The sequence below is a fragment of the Micromesistius poutassou genome (assembly GCF_964030765.1).
Source record: "Micromesistius poutassou genome assembly, chromosome: 21".
NCBI lineage: Eukaryota > Metazoa > Chordata > Actinopteri > Gadiformes > Gadidae > Micromesistius > Micromesistius poutassou.
In genome coordinates this window covers 9,985,445-10,008,830 of record NC_140291.1, presented here as the reverse complement: position 1 = coordinate 10,008,830, position 23,386 = coordinate 9,985,445, and the positions used below count along the sequence as shown (strand labels likewise).

General features: G+C 45.1%; 2 protein-coding genes and 1 long non-coding RNA gene across 6 annotated transcripts in view; 1 reads left to right on the top strand and 2 right to left on the bottom strand.

Annotated features, from left to right (window-relative positions):
* Positions 1-12,483, bottom strand: part of kif19 (kinesin family member 19) — a gene marked incomplete at both ends in the record, with an annotated part of 37,022 nt that extends 24,539 nt beyond the window's left edge. Inside the window, 2 exons of the mRNA XM_084485592.1 lie at positions 11,079-11,159; positions 12,445-12,483. Of these exons, the coding sequence (XP_084341718.1) occupies positions 11,079-11,159; positions 12,445-12,483 (120 nt within the window). The remainder of the gene's footprint in view (positions 1-11,078; positions 11,160-12,444) is intronic.
* A 1,333-nt stretch (positions 12,484-13,816) lies between these two features.
* Positions 13,817-19,068, bottom strand: LOC311366989. The gene is made up of 3 exons (XR_014639649.1): positions 18,581-19,068; positions 14,745-14,980; positions 13,817-14,010 (listed from the first exon to the last, which is right to left on the bottom strand). It is a non-coding gene; the product is annotated as an uncharacterized lncRNA (long non-coding RNA).
* Positions 19,069-19,462: 394 nt separating this feature from the next.
* The window catches only part of LOC311366979 (uncharacterized protein), a 51,730-nt gene continuing 47,806 nt past the window's right edge, over positions 19,463-23,386 (top strand). For 3 of the 4 annotated variants that reach the window (XM_084485776.1, XM_084485773.1, XM_084485775.1), the window contains exon 1: positions 19,463-20,374. In XM_084485776.1, the coding sequence (XP_084341902.1) occupies positions 20,255-20,374 (120 nt within the window). In that variant the 5' untranslated portion in view covers positions 19,463-20,254. The remainder of the gene's footprint in view (positions 20,375-23,386) is intronic. The other variant, XM_084485774.1, reaches the window with a different exon arrangement.

Sequence of the window (23,386 nt, the reverse complement as noted above, 5' to 3'; positions counted from 1 at the left end):
ATTAGGAACTTTGTGTTGTGCAAACTCAACCTAAATAGCCGCTCGAGAAAATAAGACACAGCAACAGTTTTCGTTCCTAAAATCGGGATGCAAGCCGCGGGTAGAAATGATAGAAATTCATGACATGCACACTAAAAATATCTTCTGGTGTCCATTCACGTGACCCTAAACACACACACATACAATGACGGATGAATTATGGAAAGTAATCACATATCGACCTGTAGCCTGTTGCATAAAAAACTAAAAACTAAAAATCTTTTGAAACAAAGTTGAACTGTTGACTTTAACTGTGCGTGCTTTGTACTGCGACGTACAGATTCGGGCGTTAGGTGGTGGTGGTATCCCCATCCGGCGCATGCGGCGGTTTTACTACGTGCCCCCTCCTGGCGTGACCCGCCCCGACCCGACGCGCCGCGCTGACGTCAGCAGGGGAACGGAGCCCTGCCGCCCCGCCGCCTCCAGGCACAAGTCAAGAACCCAAACGGGACGGGGCCGTGACCTCGCAATCACAACCCCTGGAAAAAAGATCCGGTGGCTGCCAGCACAAAAGTGGTTATCTGACCGAAGCCCTGGCCCTGCGCTGCGACGCCCCAACAATGGCCTATCCCGTTTCAGGGGCTCTGCGTAGTGCGGAGGCACGGCCTGCCCGGCAGCCTACCTGATACGGGCTCCTGGGTTCGGGCCCCGCCCAGCGCCGCCCTTCTTCCACTGGGCGCACACAAGACTGTCTGGCCGCCGCCGCCACGGGATCTTATCGCCAAGCAGAATCAATGCAGCCAGACAAAGGGTCGCCCCGGGGCACAAGACGGCAGAGCCCGGGACCATGTACAGGCGGGCGGGCGCACGCTTGTGGGGAGGCACGCGCGCACAGGCACGCGCACACGTGTGCACATTCATGTGCGTCCACACACACACACACAGACACACACACACACACACACACACAGATTCATGCACACATACATTCACATGTACGCATTCCAACAAATGCACACATACACACGCACACACACACACACAGACGAGCACATTCACACACGTCGACACACACAGACACACACACACACATACACAGACATATTGACACGCACATACATTCACATGTACCCACGCAAGCACATGCACACACATACACACACACACACACACACACACACACGTGCACATATATTCACACGTACACATGCCAACACATGGACAAATACACACACATACGGTACATACACACACACACAAACACAAACACACGGGACAGGACACACTGGACACACACACACACACACACACACACACACACACACACACACAGTTCCTCTAATAGGATTAAATGACCTGAGAGATCAAGCACTTTCTTGCTTTCCTCTTCAGTTACCACTGAAGAGGAGTCAGTATCATCCATGCAGATGAATGTAACTCTATATTATATATCCTTTATAACTTAACTTAACTTTATAACTTATATATAATATATGATCTATATATAATATGATAGGTCATGTTCTTCATAGCTTGTATACAGTAAGACCATCATAAAACAAAAAAATATATATCACAGACATCTATCTCAAAGCTTTAATATATACCTGACAACACTGACAGGATAAAAGATCTGAAATTTACCACCCAACCAATCTTGTAAAAACGCCAAACTTCAATAGCAACGTCAAACATTTAAAGAAGAAAAATAAATATGATGCATCCTCCTTTAGTCGAACGTGAGAATGATCACAAAACGTCAACGTAACTCGAGGCACAATTCCCCGGAGGAAGTCAAGAGTTATTTCCACGGCAGATGGCCAATTTACTACGAGAGGTCAGAGGCGGCCTCAGGTCAGCTTCTGGGGTCAGTTTTGAAAGGCACCCAGGGACAGGCGCTAAATACCCAGAAGACAACAGTACAACGGTACAACAGAGGGGGTGGGGCAGGGGGGTGGAGCCAAACACAAATTAAACTTGTGCTGGCACGCCAGCTCCTGGGTCTGCACGCTAACGCATACCATGTACCGGCAAACCCATGCACACAAAGAGACAAAGAACATGGCATTGTTTGCCGATGGGAGATGGCAAATTGTAGCAGGGTTGAGAAAATATACACTAAATAAATCAATCCTAAACCTGAACAGCTGGTTTTATTGAGAGGGTACACCGAACTGTTCATAAGCTAATTTCTCAAGTTTGATGGATCAAAGAGAGTCATTTGTAGATTCATTTGATGAATTGTTATTCTCAACCCTCAACTTCACCAAACACGTTTTATTACCGGTTTAATCACAAGGAATTCAGAATGGATCGTAAATTCATCTTTCAATTTCAAAAGCTCAGTAGGATGACTTGATGTCATTTCAATTTCTCAACCCATCTCTTCATTTATGACCAATGAGTCACAGGAATCCTTGATCACCCAAAAGGGAAGAGGAAACATCGTCATTAAATATCATGATCAGAGTATAGGCCTCTTGTGTTCATTGTCTGACAAATGTAAGGGAGAAGAACGTGGGTTTGGAGGTTGAAAGGAGTACATATTAAACCCCCCATCAAGTACCTTCACAGGATGGAGCCAGAGACACCAGAGGCACCGATTTAGCGCTGTGTCAAGCCATCTCATAATCTCTACCCACTCATAACGACCACAGTAATGACGTGACACACTTCAACAATACACCATCTCTAGTAAATGGGCCATTACCGTTTCGCCTGAAATCACACATGCAGCAAATTACTTTTGTGTTTGAGATCAACAAAGAAAATACAATTTCTCTATTTCAGAGGGACGTCTAATCAAAATCAGACATAATGAATTACATTTCGAATTCCTGTGATATTTAGAAAACCATACGTGTGATTGGCTTCTTGTGCTAGCATGAGAAAGTGCCTTGAGATCTAGAGACGAGCCAGTCCAGATATTACGGATCGCTCCGTCACACAAGGATCACTTGATTATTGCTTTTAAAGTAAATATAAGCCTGCTGCAGACACGCAAGCCACTGTTATGGTATAAGTCTGCCACAATAATAAACAAACCAAAACTACAGAATCATTTCAAATCTAAATCGTATAATATTATTTGTATATTTCTATGAATAGATATCAGATAGCCTCATACAGTGAGACATCAGGGACGTTGTACAGTAGAGCCAGACTGAAGCCGATGGGATTGCAACGGCGGTCACGCGGGAGCCGCTTCTCCCTTGGAGGACGAGCTGATTCAACAACGTTGACTCTGTTTTTCTCACTGCCTTCAGCCCCCCCCTCTGACACCACCACAACGCAGAGATGTCTCTCCGATTGTTATTGGCAAGCGGACCTCCTTTGGTGCCGGCAGCCTTCTGCGGGGTCTAAAATGAAGCAGAGATGAACCTTGAATGGCTCACTCAAGTGGTGATACTCACTCATAGTCTGACGCTTTAGGGAATCCTAATAAAAAGCCGGATGAATGATATGGACCATATCAATACACCGACTTAAGACCTATGTATTGCCGTCAGTGGCTCTTTGTGTGTCTTGGGGCAGCCCTAGATGTCGACTGCAACCAAAGTCTCATTGGGACTGTGCGATGACACATCGATTGTTTGTATTACAGCCTCGACACAGTGATGTGAAATTGGCCTGTAATCGCATGCTCTACCATTTTCCACCTTTCTGTCCCTCTGTGGACGTTGAAGTGCATCGTTGCCTCTCTCCTGCTGTCTAACCTCTCATTACGGCCCTGCTAACATTTCAAACATGATACTTTCCGGATTACACGCTTATTGAGATCAATTTACATCGGGAGAGCCAGCAGTGTTTGGCCCTGAGTTGGTACAATTCAGTGAACCGTTTTCAGTTGAAAACAGTTGATATTGTTCTTTTGGAACCTAATGTGTCTGTTCCACTGTCCATACTCACAACTGCTCGAGTGCCAGCTCAAACCAGGGTTTACGTGCACTTTCAAGCAGCAAGCCACCCTGTGTCTCAAGGATGGCAAAAGCCAGCTCCATCCTAGACGCATGCCCCGCCAGCACAAACTACGTTCAGCCATCCTCAAGTAAACCCCCCCCCCCCCGCCCCAAACAAATCCATCCCTTATCTTAGGTCTTGTGCTCAGAGGCGGGAGAGTTCAGCCAGACAGAGGGTGCTGCGTTGGTCTGCTCTTCCTCTCGCCTACAGGTGTGTAAGAGACTCCTCTTACACACGCAGGGAGAGGATACGTCAATCAAAAACATCCTGCTCTTGATTGGGTTACAAACCAACCACCAGCAAGATCCGCCGAGAGAGAGAGAGTTGGAGAATGAGAGGGAGCGTGAGAAACACAGAGATAGAGGGAGGGAGAGAGGGAGAGAGCACGGGAAATCTAAAGAGAGTCTAAGAGACAGACACAAGAACGAGAGAGACAGTAAGTTAGAGGGAAAAAAAAGAAAGATATTAATCAGAAAGAGAGAGAGAAAGAGAGAAATAGAGAGAGAGAGAGAGAGAGAGAGAGAGAGAGAGAGAGAGAGAGAGAGAGAGAGAGAGAGAGAGAGAGAGAGAATCTGAAAGAGAGAATCAGAGAAAAAGCGAGAGACGGACAAGAGAAATCCAAACTCACAACCTTAACTATAAAAACGATGACTCACTCTTATACAACAGCCAGGCACGCAGGTTTCAACAAATACTTCAGCCCTTTTCATCAATCGCTTTAATTGACTCATGGAGTGGCCTGGTTGTGGCTGGGCCTCCTCAGGGAGCTGGGGGGGGGGGGTTAGGGGGTGTTTAGTGGTGGGTGTGTCACCAAGGAGAGGCTGGGGGCGTGAGGAGAAGGAGTCTCTAAGCTCACACCGGCTACCCTTCAACCCCGGCCTGCTGTCTCCTCCTCCTCCTCCAATCAGGTGGAGGAGAGCAGAGGGAGGGGGGAGTGGGATCATCAAGGAGTGGTGGTAGAGAACACATGTAAACACAGACGGATTGTCACTCACTGCACGCTGCTCCAAAGCACAGAACAACACGTGGATAACACAAATGTCACACACACTTGGCTGCTTGTCCGCACATACAACACAGATTGCAAGTTGTGTGTGTGTGTGTGTGTGTGTGTGTGTGTGTGTGTGTGTGTGTGTGTGTGTATGTGTGTTTCTAGGTCTGTGTGGAAGTCGACTGGGAATACAGAGAAGGGAAGAGACAGAGAGACGCTGCAGAACAGTGGGGGCAGGAGAGAGAGAGGGAGGTTCATCCACTTAAAGAGGGTCTGGCTGTATGTCTGACTGCCCTGTCTGTGGTCCAGTCTATTAGTGTCCACACGTTAACCAATCGCTACCTCTCTCCTGCCGCCATGACACTTATAGTCACAGTGTGGCCAAAGCGGTGGGTGCTTTAGGGGGGTTACTCTTTTCATATTGTTTCTTTTCACTCAGCTTTCGTTGCCAGCCCAGGCATCGGGGCTCCAGGCTGGTTCCTGGCCCCGACTGCGATGCGTGTACTTACTACACACTACACACCATGTGCAAGGTGTGTACTGTGCAGTTGTGTAGAGGTTTAATCTAAGCTGGTGTAAAAAGGGGACAGGGGCCTGTTTGTAGTTCCTTCACCTTGCTTGTCCAGCCCCAAACCTATTCAAACGCTTGGCCATTCAGGACGGACCAACCTCTTCTCCTTTGAGATTGTGGCCTGATCAGTGTTTTAATACTGGGGTGGGCGGCATGGGAGGGAGGGAGGGCGGGAGGGAGGCAGTGAAGTGTGATGTGAAATGAATAGAACAGAAATATGGTCATTTTGGGATTTGAGCATGTACCTCACATGACAAATGTCAAATGACGCCTACATCGCACCTGCTCTTTCTGCCTCCAAGCTTCTCTCTCCTCACAGTTTCTCCAGACACACTCTCTCATCCGTCACTGACTTAGATGTGCTTTTGTTGAGCCTCAGGTGAGGGGTTTGAATCAATGCACTTTTCGTTGAGCCATCTTTACGCGGCCCAAATCTGAACACCCTGTGTGTTGGTGACAGCGTTTGTAGTTCCCTAAAATGGGGCAACATGTTTGTTGGTGATGGTCTTTGTAGTTTCCTAAAATGAGGCAACGTGTTTGTTGGTGATGGTCTTTGTAGTTTCCTAAGATGAGGCAACGTGTTTGCTAATTTACAGGGTTCGCGTTGGAAGGTAGCCCACTCTTTTCTCAGAACAAGATGAATGCAGCTCAATGCAGCTCACACAACCGGCCTAGAGCACACTGGATTTTTTGTTTAGTTAAGTCTCGGTCTAGAAATGTGTTTCGCTCACACGGCAGACAGCCCTTGTTTTTTATCCGTGCACAATGAGAAATTCAGAGAGAACCTCAGACAGAATTTCTGATCAAAAATAGTGAGTGAAAGTATGTGTGCTTAGGAAGCAACCGTCGCCACACTGAAAATCCTCCAACTGCCTCCCAAAACAAGTGTCGTTGAAAAGAATAAGAAACATATTCACAACGTTCCTATTTACCAATGGTGGCAGTGCGGCAATCATAAAACAACAACAAACAGACATCCAAACAAAGCTGTCTGTCAGAACCTGTCCCCCCTGCTGTCTCTGAGGGCTTATCCTCCCCAGCAGAGGAAGAGGAAGAGGAGGGGAGAAAACCAAACAATGGCCCTGACCTTGTCTGTCTCTATGGATACGAGGCCTCGCTATAAAGTATTCCCCACTGTGCACGGCTGATAGGCCTGCCCATGTCCACGGCATGCTTAACAGGGCCAGCACGAAGACGCACACGTTCTACACACTTACACACACATACATGCGCACGCGCGCACACACTACCACACACACACACACACACAGACACATACAGACACACACACGGCGGCTAAACTGAGTACAAACCATACAAAAACAACTATATATCTATATATATAGATATATATATATATCAATCCTTTATTTCGTTAATTTAATCTCCATCTTTTCATCAATCAACCAAGAATGCCTCTGTATCATGTACTCTGGATCAGGTAAAACCAATCTTTAAACAAAGGCATGTCTGTTACACCGCGGCAGAACTAAAGGCACACGCAAAGGAGCCACTCCCAAAAGAGCTGAATTACCTCAAGACCCCATCAAGGGGTCAGCCTATAACGAGCCTAGCCCTCGGCACCGTTAGCGCGGACACAGCGCGCGCGGCGCTGGCAGCTAAGGGACATCAGCAGCGGGCCCGAGGCGGCACCGATCCAATAACAAAGCTGAGCGACCATCTCTTTATCTCGCCCCTGTGTAAACACAGCCTGGCGCGAGCAGCTGTAAAGGGCGACCAGCCACTCACCTGGCTGGCTCTGTGGACCGCCTGCCAGCACGGGCCGCTTTGTGACACACAACTGGCTTTTGTGTTCATTCATCTGTGCATTTAATTGAGGATGATTTTGTTAACAATGTAATCTTGTCGTAGTGGTTCTCTCTGTCATTACGGTGTCCGGGTAAATTGGGTATTTTGAAAGTATATGACGATGAATACAATAATGAAATCATATTAATATAGTATTAGATTAGTGATTATCAAACAGGATGCTTTGTTTAACTATATTTGACCCGTTTGTGTCCTTTAATGCCACCAATGTTTCATGGAGTTTGTTCTCATTTCAAACTGAGAAACAACAACTGTACCACATTGTATGCGGCTTCCAAAATACTACAAACGTGGGCCTTTATTATAAATAAGGTGGTATTGCTGTGACACGAATGTGAGACAAACAAAGAGGTACAACACTGTACATTGAGTTGTTTTTTGGTCCGGCGACAACAACAACATAAGTTGTCCTGGGGCTAACCCGCTATCAGCCAGAGCTAGGCTACACTTGCTGAGCTGGTCTGGTCTGTTAATTACCAGATTATCACGGCGCCACAGTACATGGATATTGGCACACACTGGCCAAAACAACGAGAGAAAACAAAAGGGCTCCGTTCGTCAACACACTGAAAGGTTCAAAACGAAGGTCACTCCTCAAAATCGGTAACATTTACCACGTAAATAAACCCTTTTAGCAACCTGTCATCTCCCCGGAAAAACACAGAACCCTCGGTCCACGATGAAACCTAAAAGGTCCTCGCGGGGTCCCAGGCAACGGTGCGGACCGTGATGCAACTGAGCGCGTGCGTAACCATAGGAGTCGGCCTGAGAGGCTCGCGAGACAACAGAGGCAGGTGGCCGACCACCGCATGCTTAATCTCAACTAAAACCCCCCCGGCTCATCTCAGCTCGGCTTAGGCAGACTCGTGGTCCACCTCTCGCTGGCCGCAAAAACCAGCAGGACCACCGTAGCCAACCGCACCATCAGCACCACGCTAAGCCGCACGGCGCTTACCTGGGCCAGATGGCGACGGCGCGCTGCCTGTTGCACAAACAAGGCCGTGGAGGCAGCTTTTTCCTGGCAGTAAGCAGTTCTGTGTATTTGCTCAGGAGCGCTGGGTAAGATTAGAAGGAGGCTACAGACGGCAGCAGGGTGTGCTGCGTTAGCGCCCGCGCGCGTGTGTGTTTTTCACGTTAGTATTTGTTTGTCCCGGGAAGATGTGTGTGTAGGTGGTAACCAAGCTCAACTGCCATGTGATTATTGCTTTACATTTAGGTCACATTATATTAACGTGTATGACCATGTATGGCAAATATACATGTTGAAACATGTTCTCTTTTACTTTACTATTTCACTGCCGTTTGTTTTATATCTTTTAGAAATAATATAAATATAGGACATACAATTATATAAAAATGATTTCCTCTAGCTTTAGACTTACAATCCATGTGTCTGCCAATTTAGAGAGTTTTATATCTTCCTAATTGAGGCGCTGCTAGCAATCGTTTTTATTATTCGTTTATCAATCAATATATAATTGTTTAGGATTGAACTTGATAAATGACTAATGTGGGTTTTGACTTCATCAATTCAGTTGTTTGGGTAATCAACTAATAATTGTGTTACTAATTCCTAATAGATTTAAATACATAAACACACTGGGTTTTCCATTGAACACCGCTCAGATAGAGTACGTACTATAAAAATGGTTCTGTTACCCATGATGCCCCAGCAGGTGCCAGGGATGCGCTTCCAGTTAATAAGAGGTAATTAGAGCGCTTGTGATGCAATTGCTTCTGGGAAGCAAACAGCAGCAGACAGTACATTGGATCTTAATCCATTTATTCCAATTAATTCCATGGATTATCAGCCTTTTTAGGGAAAAGCCTCTTTTAGTTTAGGCTTTAAAAAGACATGTTCAGCACAAACGACGTGGCTGTGTCCATTTATACCTGGCAGAGTGCTAGTGAACTACTGAACTTTATTGCCTTTTCAAGGATCTGCTATGGAAACTAGTTTAGTACTACTATATATATATATATATATATATATATATATATATATCTATTAGGGGTGTAACGATACACTCATTCTTACCAACATTTTTCGGTATGGGTCTAACAGTTCGATGCACGTTTAATTTCGGTACGTAGCGAAAAAAAAAAAATATATATATATATATATATATAATTTTTTTTTAATAAGGTTTTTATTGATTATCACACACTCTGTGAGTGCCTTGTCTTGTCCTGATGTTTTGTGTTGAGGACCACAATGGAAATAAGTCCTGGACTTTATTGTGTTTTTATCCTCAATTGCATTTGTTTGATACAATTTAATAAATCAAATCAAAATCCAATTGTTTAATAAAAATAAAATCATAAAAACTGCTGTACCAAAAAACATACCGAACCGTGACTTAAAAACCGAGGTATGTACCGAATTGTGACTTTTGTGTATTGTGACACCCCTAATATCTATATATAGATATGTAATAATACATGACTAATAATTGTGTTACTAATTCCTATACATCTCAATACATAAATACACTAGATTTTCCATTAAACACTACATATATCTATATATAGACACATACACAAACACACACACACACACACACACACACACACACACACACACACACACACACACACACACACACACACACACACACACACACACACACACACACACACTAGGAGCAGGAATGCATATTAGCAACTTCCATGCCTCAAATGTAGTTCATTTGCACCATCATCCTCCCTCTCTCACAAGTGGGGTTCTTAACTGGGCTCCAGGTGGGACACACTGGCTAATTGCCATCCTCTCTTTTGGGAGCTCATACATGCAGAATATATTGGTCACGTGGTTACTACAACACATGGGGCATGGTCTGGTGTAAACAGCTAGCTGTATAGCTAAAGTCTACTGTATGTGTGAAATCACAAGAAGTAAATTGGTCCCTAAAAATGTACATGTGGAGCGACAAGCAAATGGTGGATCTAGAATTCTCACGACAAATATTCCAACGCGCAGGGCTGTGGTAGACTTTATAACAGCCAATTGCTCTTGAGTGACTCGGGGAATGAAAAACCTTTCAAGTTGTCCAAGTCTCACTCAGAGGAATGGCACCACGTCAAACACAATGTCAAACTTACTTATTTGGTTCTCTGGCCACGTTGGGCGAAGGAACCAGCAAATGAGAAAGCGATCCAGCTCCTCTCCGCCACAATGCCTGTGACCCATCCACCTCAAAGTCAGGTGACACGTCTTTGACTACAACGCGTCCTTCCATGCTGTCACTCTGCCTTTCTGTCTTCCCCCGGCCTCTCGCTCATTTTGACGACAAGAGTGGAAAACACCCCACAGCTCCACTGCTTTCCTGCTGGTACTGACTGCACAGTGGCCCCTGCACACATGCATTATAGATGGTGGGCTAGACCCTTTCACCAGATATACAGCAGCGTGGTAGAACCAAGACAACGTTCCCTACAAATTACTCTCGCTCTCTCTCACCCACCCACTGTGTGACTCTGCCTTTCTCTCCCTCTGTCTGTCTCTCTGTCTGTCTGTCTCTCTTTCCCTCTTCCACTTTCTTCTTCTCTCTCTCGCTCCCTTCCACTGTCTTTCTCCCTCTCTCTCTCTCTCCCCCTCTCTTTCGGGACCCAACGCCAACATGTAGCACAACACCTACGCTTGCACTTTTTAGCGCACAAATGTAACAACTTTTAACACAAACACAGATGTGCAGAAACACACACGTGCACACATGGGGGGGGGGGCGGAGTCCGAGAGGAGCTGACCTGTTCATCCAATCGGTGGGCCACAACAGTGGCAGCATCCTCCTGCTCCGCTTCGCTCAGGGGCCGGATCCTCAGGGCAACCTGGGGGCCACAGAGAGTTGCATCAGAGCTCAGTCAACCCCACATGTCAACACACATGGCAGGTCCCTCCACTCACTCACGTTCTCATTGTTTTGTGTGGATTTCAGAACCCTCAGGAAGGGGTTAACACAAGAGGAAAAAAACTTTCATAAACATAGAAAATGTAAATGTTGTATGTTCTATATCTTGAATATAAGAGCCTTTAAATTGAATTAATGGATTGAAATGGAAGGAAATGATGTAATAAAAACAGCACTTCCATCTCCCATCACAGCATGAAATCATTATTTTCTAGGGTAATGGACTTGGCAATCTGTGCCATGATGCCTGGGAGATGCGATGTCAGGAGCTGCGTTTGCGTGAAAGTTGGACGTGAGGGAAAAAGGTTCAGTTCAAGGTTGTTGTTTTTTTGCTCTCATTAAACCTATTTTAACCTGAATGCCGTCATCACCTGCCCAGGGGACACAAGCGGGAAATGACACGACAGACATTTTCCAACAATCAGCATTGCTGCCTTAACATCAAGAGGTTGCTGTTGATTCATGGATAATTGCTGATAGACGATAGGAAATGAAAACCGTCAAGTGTGGCAGAGAATGGGAACACATTAACCCATCACCATACATTAAACCTCAAATCAACATCAGCTGCATGCCCTATGATGTCAATAATCAATAGTTACGCTTAATATTGTTTAGTCTATCGTCTAGAATTGTCTATTTCTTCAGGAATATTTAACTAGAATATGCAATTGTGGAAAAGCTAATTATAACCAAAATGGTAACACAATTACAATCAGTGGTTAGAATGTAACCTCAAACAGAACAAAAAAGGGCAGTCACATCATCCAAAAATTCATAAACGTATGAACAGATGAAATGTGAACTGCAGAAGTAGGTGCGGTATCAGTTACAACAATAGTCCCAACAGCAGCCAATTGAACAAAACGTTCAGTTCAACTGGAGGGTGAGAAAATAATGAGTGAGAGCCATTGTGTGGTGTATTGCATAGGCCTGGTGCAAAGTTGAGGCAACTGACATGGCAACACTGTGAATTATTCAGATATGGGCCACAGTAGGTACATACTGTGCAGACCAGCATGGCCATTTATAATCTATATGTTTGCCTGCACAATGACAACTAAACAAAATAGACACAATTATACCATTAAAGGAGAGAAATACAATAAAAAGCAAAAGCGGTTTTAAGGTGAATACAAACATGACTTACATAAATATACTTAAGTAGCTAAGTAAGTAACAATCGAAAGTATTGCTCAACTCACGGTTAATTGGTGGTCCTTTGTCTCCCCTGTGTCCTTCATCGTGGAGTCCAGGGAGAGGGTCTTCGACCCGGGTTTAGATACAGCAGGGGGGCGGTCAATGGTGGACGACGGGACCCTCATAGTCCCGCATCCTGCTGACTGATGACACCTGCATGGCCCGCTGCAGAACAATACACCTGTTGCTCACCCTAGCCAAGGCTTCTAGTGGTGAACTTGTAAGGCTGTCCTCCGGTCGATATAACACGGGCACGATAACAAACGCTGCTATTAAAAGTCTTGGAACACTGCCTTCTTCCAGTAGAGCGAGTTGCAGAACGGTAAGAAAAAAACAGCACGTAGAGAAGCTGGGAGGCGGACAACGCTTGAAATAACCCTTCTCTCCTTATCCTAAACTATTTGAAATAGCTCGATGGGACTAATCATCGAAACAACACATCTAGTGGCAGACTGAGTGAAGCAGGCACGACGGTTCAACAGTTCACCTGCTCTACCCGTTATCCTGGCTAGTCCATTCTGTGTTTGGCAACCAATCGACTGGTGTAATTCGTGTGCGTGTTGTCCCTGGAGATCCGCGGTGTACAACAGCGGCGGCGGCTCTCTGGTGAAGAAATCACTAGAGCACCTCCACGCTCTTCTCTCGACGCTCTAGCGCCCTCTGCTGGAGACACCTTTGAGTAGTGCGCCGAAGACAAACATTGATTGATTGATTGATTGATTGATTTACATTACATTTATATAAATTTACATTTATATACATATTTTTTAAATTTACATTTATACATTTATTTCAGACATATCAATAAATGAAAAGCACTAAAAATCAATGAACGAAAACAATGTTAAAATTATTTCATAAATAAGAAATAGGAAAAATAAAATAAAAAAGCATTACATATTCAATTGATATAGGAGTAGGAGTAGGAAGGAAGAATTATACAACTTAACTAATCCTACCCCTTTTCCTCAGCTCAATAATAATATTTATTAAATTAACTATGTGTTCCTTGTTATAATCTCTCTCTATATACAATCTATCTATATATTCAATTTACTGTAGGCCTACTATAGTTAAATTTATATATCTATACAATCCATACATAAATACAATTTGATATACTATATATATTTTTTTCTTTTTAAATCTATAGTTTGGTACAGTATGTACAATATTTTTTGGTTTTTTTGGTTCTTCTTACAATACAAAGTTATTATTGCTGCTATTACCACAACATTGCAGTTACATGCAATATACATATTTGTTGTTTATTGTACTCATCCACCAATTATTGTACGCCTATGTGACCTATATGCTTACAAAAGTCTACCAAAAAGTTAAAACCACTATTACACTTGAATTAAATATTTTATTGAGGATCTCCCAGGTGCAATGCACACACTTTTAATACTGTACATAAATAAAGCAGAATTAGCATTCCTTAAATGTGACATTGTGAAAGAATAGAAGAGATAGAAAAGAATATGGTTCAGATTCTGGACACATTGGGTATAGGCCTTCCTATATTAGGATTCCTCCATGATTGGTTTCTCTTCACAAACGTCCTTCTCCTGAAATGAAAAGAAGACAAGCATAAATAAGACCGATCCACAAATCCAATTGTAAGAGTGAAGTTTAGGGCTCGCTATTTCTATGAGGTGCCTCAAAGTATTGGACTGCAGGAGAGGACAGAGCCTTTATCTCCCAGAGGCAGGCCCGAGCATTTTGTCTTGGTACAAAAACACTCAGGTGGCTTCGTGACTGATAACAGTGACATCATCACTGGTGACGTCCAACCAGCTGGCGTCTACGGGTTTGAATCCGCCGAAAGAAGACCGCTGGCTATAATCGATTGGTTTATTTTTGTCACAAAGGAATAAGGAGTCACAGTGGGTGACAGACGGACTGGACGCTTCATTCCTGGATCACCTTTGACGCATATCGTTTTTCTCTGTGACTCATTTTGTTGCCAGAAGCGGAGGGGGGGGGGGGGGGGATCTGAGACATTTCAGATCAAATAAACTATACTTTAATCCCAGTATGGAAGTTAGGGGGTCCCAAAAAGCACACCGGACAGTAATAGGAATTGAAAGGAGATTTGTATTTATATGATGAGCTGTATGTTAAACATCTATATTTAACGTTGCGTGTGGCATGGACATTTGCTACAGTCATATAAATGTATCAACAGGTAGTAAACGTACACATCCTGGACGTTGAGGGAGACCTTTACTCAGACGTTATGGACTGTGACATGTCTCATCCGGACCCTCCAAACCCCCCCCAGACCCTCAGAGCACCTCACCCGGTGCTTCTCCTCCTTGTCCTTCCTCCTGAGCTCCGCGTTGATCACGTCGAAGAACTCGGCCTCTGCGCGGGCGATCATCTCCTCTGGGGTCTCCTCGCCGTCCCCCTCCTGGGCCGTGGCGGCGCCGGCGTGACCTCATCCTTGCTCTGCTCCGAGCGGCTGCGCTCCTTCAGGCGCATCTCTCTCTGCCGCGCCTCCAGGATCTTCTCCCGCTTGGTTTCCCGCTCAAACATCTGGAAGAAAGGCAAAGGAAATTGGTCCCCCCGACCGAGGCCCCTCCCCCTGTCCTGGGACTCGCACCGCATGATCTGCACATTGTTAAATGACTTGTAAAGGCTGGTTACACTGAGCTGGGTACAGCTTCGAAAGATAGATTTGTCCTAAAAATCAACCCCAAAAATACAACTTAGTTTCGTCCTTAAAAACAGCAAATAAATAAAAGGCAAACAGTCTAACCAGACCATTAACTACCCTAGCCCAACCAGAACTGGTTTGTCTACTTCGAAGCCCCCAACACACAATGCCTAGTATGTTTCATTGGGCTAAAATCAAATTAGCATAACAAGCTGCAAAACATGTGGGAAGTTAATCTAACGTTTGTGGAACACCTCGTTACAATCTAGTGTTTACGAAACAATCGCGGTAAATTACTTTGTCACTTTGGTCAACGCAATGTATTCACAACACATTAGTATTAGCATAAAACTCAAAGGGTGAAGCAACTTACCTTTGCCAGTACAACAGTGTTTTGAGCGTTTGGAGGCTTGTAGATGGCCAGGTCTTGCACCCAACCACAGCAGAATGTCTCATAGCTTTCTAGCGATTTATGGCTTTTAAATTCTTGCATCGTATATTGACTGATGCCAAAAACCAAGTAGTTCACTATGTCCATATATGTGCAAGGTGGTTAAAGGTCCAGGTCTCTGTCCCATTCTGCTGCAGGTAGCTCGTATGTATGGGTCGACGTTGTTTAAGTCTGACAGCTTATCCTCATACCTCTGCTTGGCGCTGGTAGTGAGTTTGTTCCTGTAAGGACCCTTTTCCTTCGCCTTATTCTTCTCCATTTATTTCGTAATTTCTCCTGCGTCTCTGCGTCTAGGCCGTTTCTCAATACCAAGTACGCGGACTACGTTCTCGCGGACTTGGAAGTACGTACTTGGCAAGTCCGGACTTTCAAGTACAGACTTCCGAGAACGCGAGTACAGCAGCGGACTCGATGATGCATTCTGGGATATTTAACGGTCCCAAGTCCACACGAGTCACCTCCGATACATCCTCGGTAGAACGGCCTCATCGAGAACGCATCGAGAACACTTCCGGGTTTTACGACAGTACTCGCGTTCTCGCGTACTTGGAATTGGAACAGTGCTTGGGCTACCACTGATGACGTTTATCGAGAACGCAAGTACACGAGAACACACGAGAACGCGAATTGAGAAACAGCCACAAGTTTCTCCTGGCAACCGTGCTACCAGCATGGCGGATGGGCTCAAACCCCTCCCCTCCCCTCCCCAAAAACCACGTGACTGCTCATTCTCAAATTGAGAATGAGGAGTCACGTGGTTCACACAACTTCACACACCGTGTGAAGTAATTTTTTCGTTTCGGCAAGTAGCCGTGTAATAATGTAGCCTATAGAACGTCGCCGGTTATTATCTAAAATAAGCACCTTAAGGGAGAAGACACCGCCGCTTCAAGTCGGGGTCCGGTTCGCCCTGTCGGGGCCTACCGTAATTTCCCGCATACAGGCTGCATCATGGATAAACCGCAAGCCTTTCATTTATGTATTTAAAAAAGCAGAATAAGCCGCACCCATATGGCCACACAAGTTTCAAATGGGCTAATTATGTAATGAGTAGGCATATAAAACCCTTCAGCCAAGTGATCACTGCAAATCGATGTTAAACTTGAACTTGCTTTCCCCCCCTTTAAGACCAACTAGGTCTACTGCTTGGCACGCATTATTTTTGTGCAGCAGCTATGGACCTGTCTTTCTTTAGGCTTAGTGCGAGTGCTGTTTAAAACCTGACGAGGTGTTCACCATGAGCTAATAAGACCGCCATACGAATCTGGAAAAAATGAATAAAGACAGCGAGGATGCAGGGAGTTCAGCAAGGCTACAGCTGAAGATCAAGGTAAATAGGTGCTGATATATTTTAAACGTCAGCATTAGAGGAATTGACGTGTTCCCCGATGGACAAATTTAACGCACAACTGTGTGTTTATGCTGAGACTGCTTTGCTTTTTGCTACCTGTCTGTGTGCGCCGTGCGGGCTTTGCGCACCGTCAAGGGAAAGAGGCGGTGGTTGAAAAAAATATTTCGACCGCTTATTAAGTTCACTCGTTGCTTATAATGGTTTATTCGTTTCCCAGTATTTCATTAATTTAGAAGACAGTTTTGTTATTTTTTTTTTTTTATAGGCTAGTTTTACCGCGAGTGAGTGTTGAAGAATGAATGAATGCGGGCGATGCTTGGTGCGCGTGTGTGTGCGCGCCCATCTGTCTAAACACACGCAAAATAAACACGTAAGTGTATGAGAAGGAAATCGAGTCAGTCGACCTGCGATAAGCAGCTGATTCTGAACGTCTTCGTCTTCGAGATGGACGTGTTCTAACACATTTTTAATCAATGAAATGTTAACTGTATATATCTGACCATTTAATTTTCGAAATTTTAGGTGAAGCCGAGCTTCCCTTGCAGTCGAGAAGTCGCCACTACGAAAGAATGCAATGTATCCAACTAGCGGGATCTAAGCTCCAGCGAATTACTACAATGCAGTAGTAGTGGAGAATGGCGAAACACAGCAACTCTAGCCTACTCTCAACCAAAATAAAAATAAAACTAATCGCAAACCTAAGTTAGGTTACTTTTTAGCAGGATGGAAGTGATGCTGATGCGGCTCTCAGCTGTGCCAGAGCGTTCAGTTTCTAGGGAGACCACCTGCAGTCGCCGCCCGGTGCAGCAGTGTGAACTGCCCCGTTTTTAGAACGTCTCAGCCCGTCTCGTCGCAAGGAGTTGCAAGCAGTTGCGTCGCGAATCTTTGGTCTGAACGCCTTATTTTAAGGCAATATTCAAGCGGGTTGGTTTCTGACATAGGTCAGACGTGTAATGATAGTAAAAAATAATTAAAAAAAAGTATTAAAAAAAAATGCGTTTTAGAGTGATTTTGACTGGGAAAGGACCTCTGTCCCATCGACATTTATTCATTCAGTTGGGTGGTTACCCCGCGGCAAGATGGCGGCGGCATTGACGTATATGTTCCACTGAACAGCACAGCTCAGGCGATATCTAGTCAGTATATATATATCTATGATTGGATTGTGCTACAATAGGTACGTGTTTCTCTTTTATGACATAGACAGACTTGTCGATGTGCCGATGTGAGATAATTGTTGTTATCAGAGCACATCGACAAGTCTGTCATAATAAAAGAGAAACACGTACCTCTTGTAGCACAATCCAATGACTGAAGACGTTCGAATAGAACCGCCAACCGGATATGGGTCCGTCACTGATTATGGTCCCCCCGGAAACATTTCCGTTGTCATTACTTGCAGTTCGTTGCCCTATTTGCTCGTGTTGTGAATATTTGCAACGCATGTGTTGTGAAATCAATGCAGGTGTTTTCTGAGTTTGCAGGTGTTTTCTGAGTTTGCAGGTGTTTTTCTGAATTTGCAGGGTTTTTTCTGAATTTGCATGTGTTTTGGAATTTGCAGCGCACGTGTTGTGTAATCGACGAAAGTGTTTTCTGAATTTGCTGGTGTTTTCGGTTATGCATGTGTTGTGGCATTTGCATGTGTTATGACCCTTCTCGGCCACCGTAGATACACACCAGCTGTGGGGTCGTTGGTCCGTGCTGATTCTGACCAGCAGATGGCGCCCTGCCTCGGTGTCAAGAGAAGCCGTGGGACTGCACAGGCCTGCAGGGCTCAGAGGTCAAAGGTCAGGACAGCCCTAGAAAATGAACTGTTGTGTTTTGGAATCAAACAGGGCTGTTCCAGAAATATCTCCCACTATCATTGATTCTTATTGTTAGAGTCTCAGGTTCAAAAGCATGTAGTGTTGCCGTTTAAAAACAATTCTACATACATATGTGTGTTTTTAACACCAGCCAGAGTAATGTATAATAAAGTATGATATTCATGACCAAGCACTGTTATTCTAGAAAATTTAAAAAACGCCATGGGCATCTTATGAAGCTTATATATAATATAAAGCAGCCTTGTCTACATTGAACTGATGAGAGAGGAGTGTTTTTGAAACCCATTATGGATCTGATCCAGTGCAGGCCTCGCCCACGGATGGTAGTGGTAGTAGTAGTAGTAGGCCTAGTCTACTATGCTTGTAGTAGCAGCAGGCATACTGTAGTAGTAGCAGCAGGCCTATTGTAGTAGTAGACCTAGTCTACTATGCCTGTTGTAGCAGCAGGCATACTCTAGTACTAGGCCTAGTCTACTATGCCTTTTGTAGTAGTAGGCCTAGTCTACTATACCTTTTGTAGTAGTAGATCTAGACTACTATGCCTGGTCTCTTGTAAGATAAGTGTAACAGCCATTTTACAATACTAATATAATGATGTTGCCAAAGAAAAAAAAAAAAAAAACCTTGCCGGAAGTTTTTGTTGTCATGGCGTTGACATGAAGGCCTACCCACCACCCACCCACCGAGACGCACCGGGGGGGTCGCAGGCCGTCGGCAGGACACGTCACAACACGCTCTCCCCCGGAGGAGGAGGACCCACCTCTCTGGTTGGTCGAATTCCCTGCCGATCATCCTCCTTCTCCTGTAGCCCCGCCTCGTCATTCCACTGCCTGTCTGTCCGAGGCTGGGATCTCTACGAAAATACCACTAACCCCCACTCTGAGACAGCCATACTACTGCGAAACGGGACGGAACCGAGAGGCCATGAAGCCCGCGACATGATCCAGCGCGCAGCGAAGATTGGGACGTCGGAGCGCGGCGCTGCGAGTCGTGAACTCCCGTCAGGAAGGAGAGGACTTCACGACACCAGTGCGTAGTGGTGCCGAGAGACGTGCGGTAACGTGGAGCCCTGATCCGACCGATGGAGCTGACGGGACCGCTGCGGGACCACAGCAAGAGGCCGACACAGGGTCTCCTGTGAGACCCCCTGTGGGGTCCACATCTCCCCTGAGGAGGAACCCCCCGACGCCCAGGCGGTGAAAGGCTGCACGCCTTGACGTGTCCGCCTCGGAAGACGTCGTCCGCTTTACATACGTTGTGTTGTCTCGGTTCCCAAAGTTGGGCTCTTTCTCTCAGTGAGTAGGCAGGTCCCGCCGGCGGACAGGGACTAGGGTCGGTAGGACCACCTGGACCGTGGAGGTTCTCTCCATGGAGGCCTGGACGTCGCCACACTTCAACCCTCCAAAGAATACTCTGATGCACAAAGTTGCGTAATTATTGCATCGCAGCATTCCGCGGTTTTTGAGGAACTCTTTGACTGTGTTGTTGTTGTGTTGTGGCCCAAAGTGTCTTCTCCACGTCCATCATGTCATCTAAAGACGGCACATGTCGGAAGTTTCAAGCAAACATCTTCAACAAAAGCAAATGCCAGAACTGCTTTAAACCCCGAGAATCGCATTTGTTGAACGACGAGGATCTGAACCAGGTAAATCATTGACCGAAGAGCAATCTTGAAATGACGATACTGTGCCAAATGCCACTCCTAATCATAATCAAACGCAAACATTTTTTACTTATGAGGTCAGATGTTGACTCGCAGGCCGGTGTCATTAATTGGAAGGAGTCATCCTAATTGTGTGTACATCCCTCTTGTCTGTGGTTCATATGAATGACTATCCTATCATCCTGGAAACATGTCTTTATGGATTTATGGATGATGATAATACTACTACTACTACTAATAATAATATGCTAATGATGACCTTTTGGACCCACACTGTCAGCAGTTAGCACTACATTTAGATTTAGTTTTGATTCAGTCCCTCTGTTATTAACTTTAAAGCAGAAGTGCGTTGGAGTTATTGGACCTGACTCAATGCATGACTAATTATTATTATTATTATTACTATGACATAATGGCTTACTGGCAACATATCTGTTTATAGGCTTCTGGTATTTATGATACAGAAAGAACCCCTTCGTGTTTCATAGTTACTAACTTCATATTTAGTTACAAGAAAGGTTGACTAGAATGAGTAGGATGACTAAAAGCATACCCACTACTGTGGGTGATCCTACCTACCGTGGAAACGTTGGAGTCTCCATAAAGCTAGTGGTGTCCCTGGGACAGCAGCCCCTCCACAGACATTCTTCCTGCGGTGGGACAGTAAGGGGGCGGCCAACAACACGCAGGCCTGAATGACAGCCTTTAGCCAGCCGAGGGTAAAAGCTGACCTAGTTCCAGCGCTTCAGGAACGCCACTCAGGAGGGCTTCTCTCCGGCCTCCCGGGGGGAGACAGAGCGAGAGAGAGGGGAAGGGAGAGAGTTGTTTTTCCTCTCCTAATCTCTCAAACCTCCCTTCTCTCTCGCCCCCTCATACAGTTTCCACTTCCATGGATATCACTAGTGGAAAATAATTATATAAATACAATGTATGTACAGTTGTGGGCCTATTATGCTAGCCTGTCTCTTTTCTTCTTAATGGGAACAAATTAACTTCTAAATCTACAAGAAATGTAGTCATATGTTGTGGCGCCTTGATTTATGTAGTTTATTATGTAGTTTCTCAACATTTCAAGAGTAGACACTGGACACAAGGAAGCCTACACCATTGGGGATGTATATGTGAGTTAAACATGCATAGTCCTGATATCTCATAGAGGTAACCATCATATTATTGTATGGGATGGTTGTTGAACACTTATAGCACAATGAGATTGTATACCATGATGGTCATTCATAGTGATATAGGGTTATAGGCTGTCATCACAATATAGAGTTGTATGCTCTCATATCATGACATGTATACTGTAATATAGGGTGGCACAATTAATTGCATATTAATTGAAATGGGGATTATGACCTCTACAATTAGCTAATTTTGAATACCCAGAAGCTAGAATCGAAATATATAGAAAACGCAACGCACATTACATTAAAATAAATCAGCATAATCAGCAATTGGTTATTATTATTTTTTTATATAATGTAGGCGTCACAGAATATTAACTGAATCAACTATCTGTTAAACCGATAGTTAAGTTAGTTATCGAATAACAACACTCACCAAATCAGTCACAATGATGCAGATCATATTATCGTGCAGCCCTACTGTCACATCATGATAAAATTGTATTCATATTATTTGTCATATTGCTAAATAGTGTTGCGTTAGTGTCATATCATAATATTGGGTTCTTACTGTCATCACAATATAGGTTTACCTGATAGTGTTTTGGTGGCTATTTGACCTTGAAAGTGTTGTGTTGTTAGTTTCACTGAGTTTGTGTGATTAGCCGTGAATCTGTGATGCGTGTGCTGATGGGCGGGGTGGGGGGTCGGTGGGGGGTGGGGGGGGGGCACCACAAGGTCAGCTAGCCTCTCCCAGCGCTGCTCTAATGGCTCAATCGCAGGCTTAGAGGAATTAGCGACACGGTTTGGTTTGTTAAGGTGTTTAGCGTGTTGACGCTTGGATTTGTGGAGCTCGAACAGACTAGGTTCTTCTAGTGCTGCCTTGACCAATGGGCCGACGTGTTACAACCACAGCCCTGTTGGTGGTGGTTTGGATTAGTGAGAGCTTTGAAAAGGGGCCCTTGATGAGTTCTTGAAACCTGGCTGGCATCTTGCTCTTCGCCAATATTCAACCCTCTGCTCACACACACACACACACACACACACACACACACACACACACACACACACACACACACACACACACACACACACACACACACACACACACACACACACACACACACACACACACACACACACACACACACACACGCACACACACAGTATCAGCAGGGGGGTCATGTGTGTGTTTCTCTGCGTGTTGTGGTGGAATGCTGCCAGGGAAAGCTGGCTTCCTGCCGTCCGTCTGTCCGTCCGTCAGTCAGCCTGATCCTGAAGCTGCCTGACTGTCGGTGGCGCGTGCCTTCTCCCCGTGTCGTCGCTCTTCTAGCGGCGCCTCGGTGATGTGACGGATACATTTTATTTGTCCTAATAGAACAGCACACGTCTTGTTTCTCCATTCATGGGCTTGTATAACTTCCTAAGGCTTCCATCTCAAGAGCCTTCATGGTTCATTTCCATCTGTTAGAGCGATCAGGAACGGTTTCATTTGATTTGATCTCGGGTTACAAACAAAACATGAATGTGTTGAGCGCTTGTTTTCACACAAATGCATATCGTTGGCCTCGGACGAGCATCACCTTCGCTTTCGTCACAGCGCCGGTATTCTTCTGGACAAGATAGTCTAGTGGTTCGGGTGTTTGACTCTAAGCCCAAAGGTTGTTGGTTTGAACCCTGATGTCCACCTGGCACCGGATGCCAACGTGTACTGGACCTGTAACAATAGCCCATAGTTAGTTAACTGTACAGGATATAAAACAAAAATATATGAACCATTTTGAAATATAAATCAAAGTGTACGCTGTAGTGGTCCGGCGCCGTGTGGAGGTCAAAGCATGTAACCAGCCTCTAAAGGATGCTAACC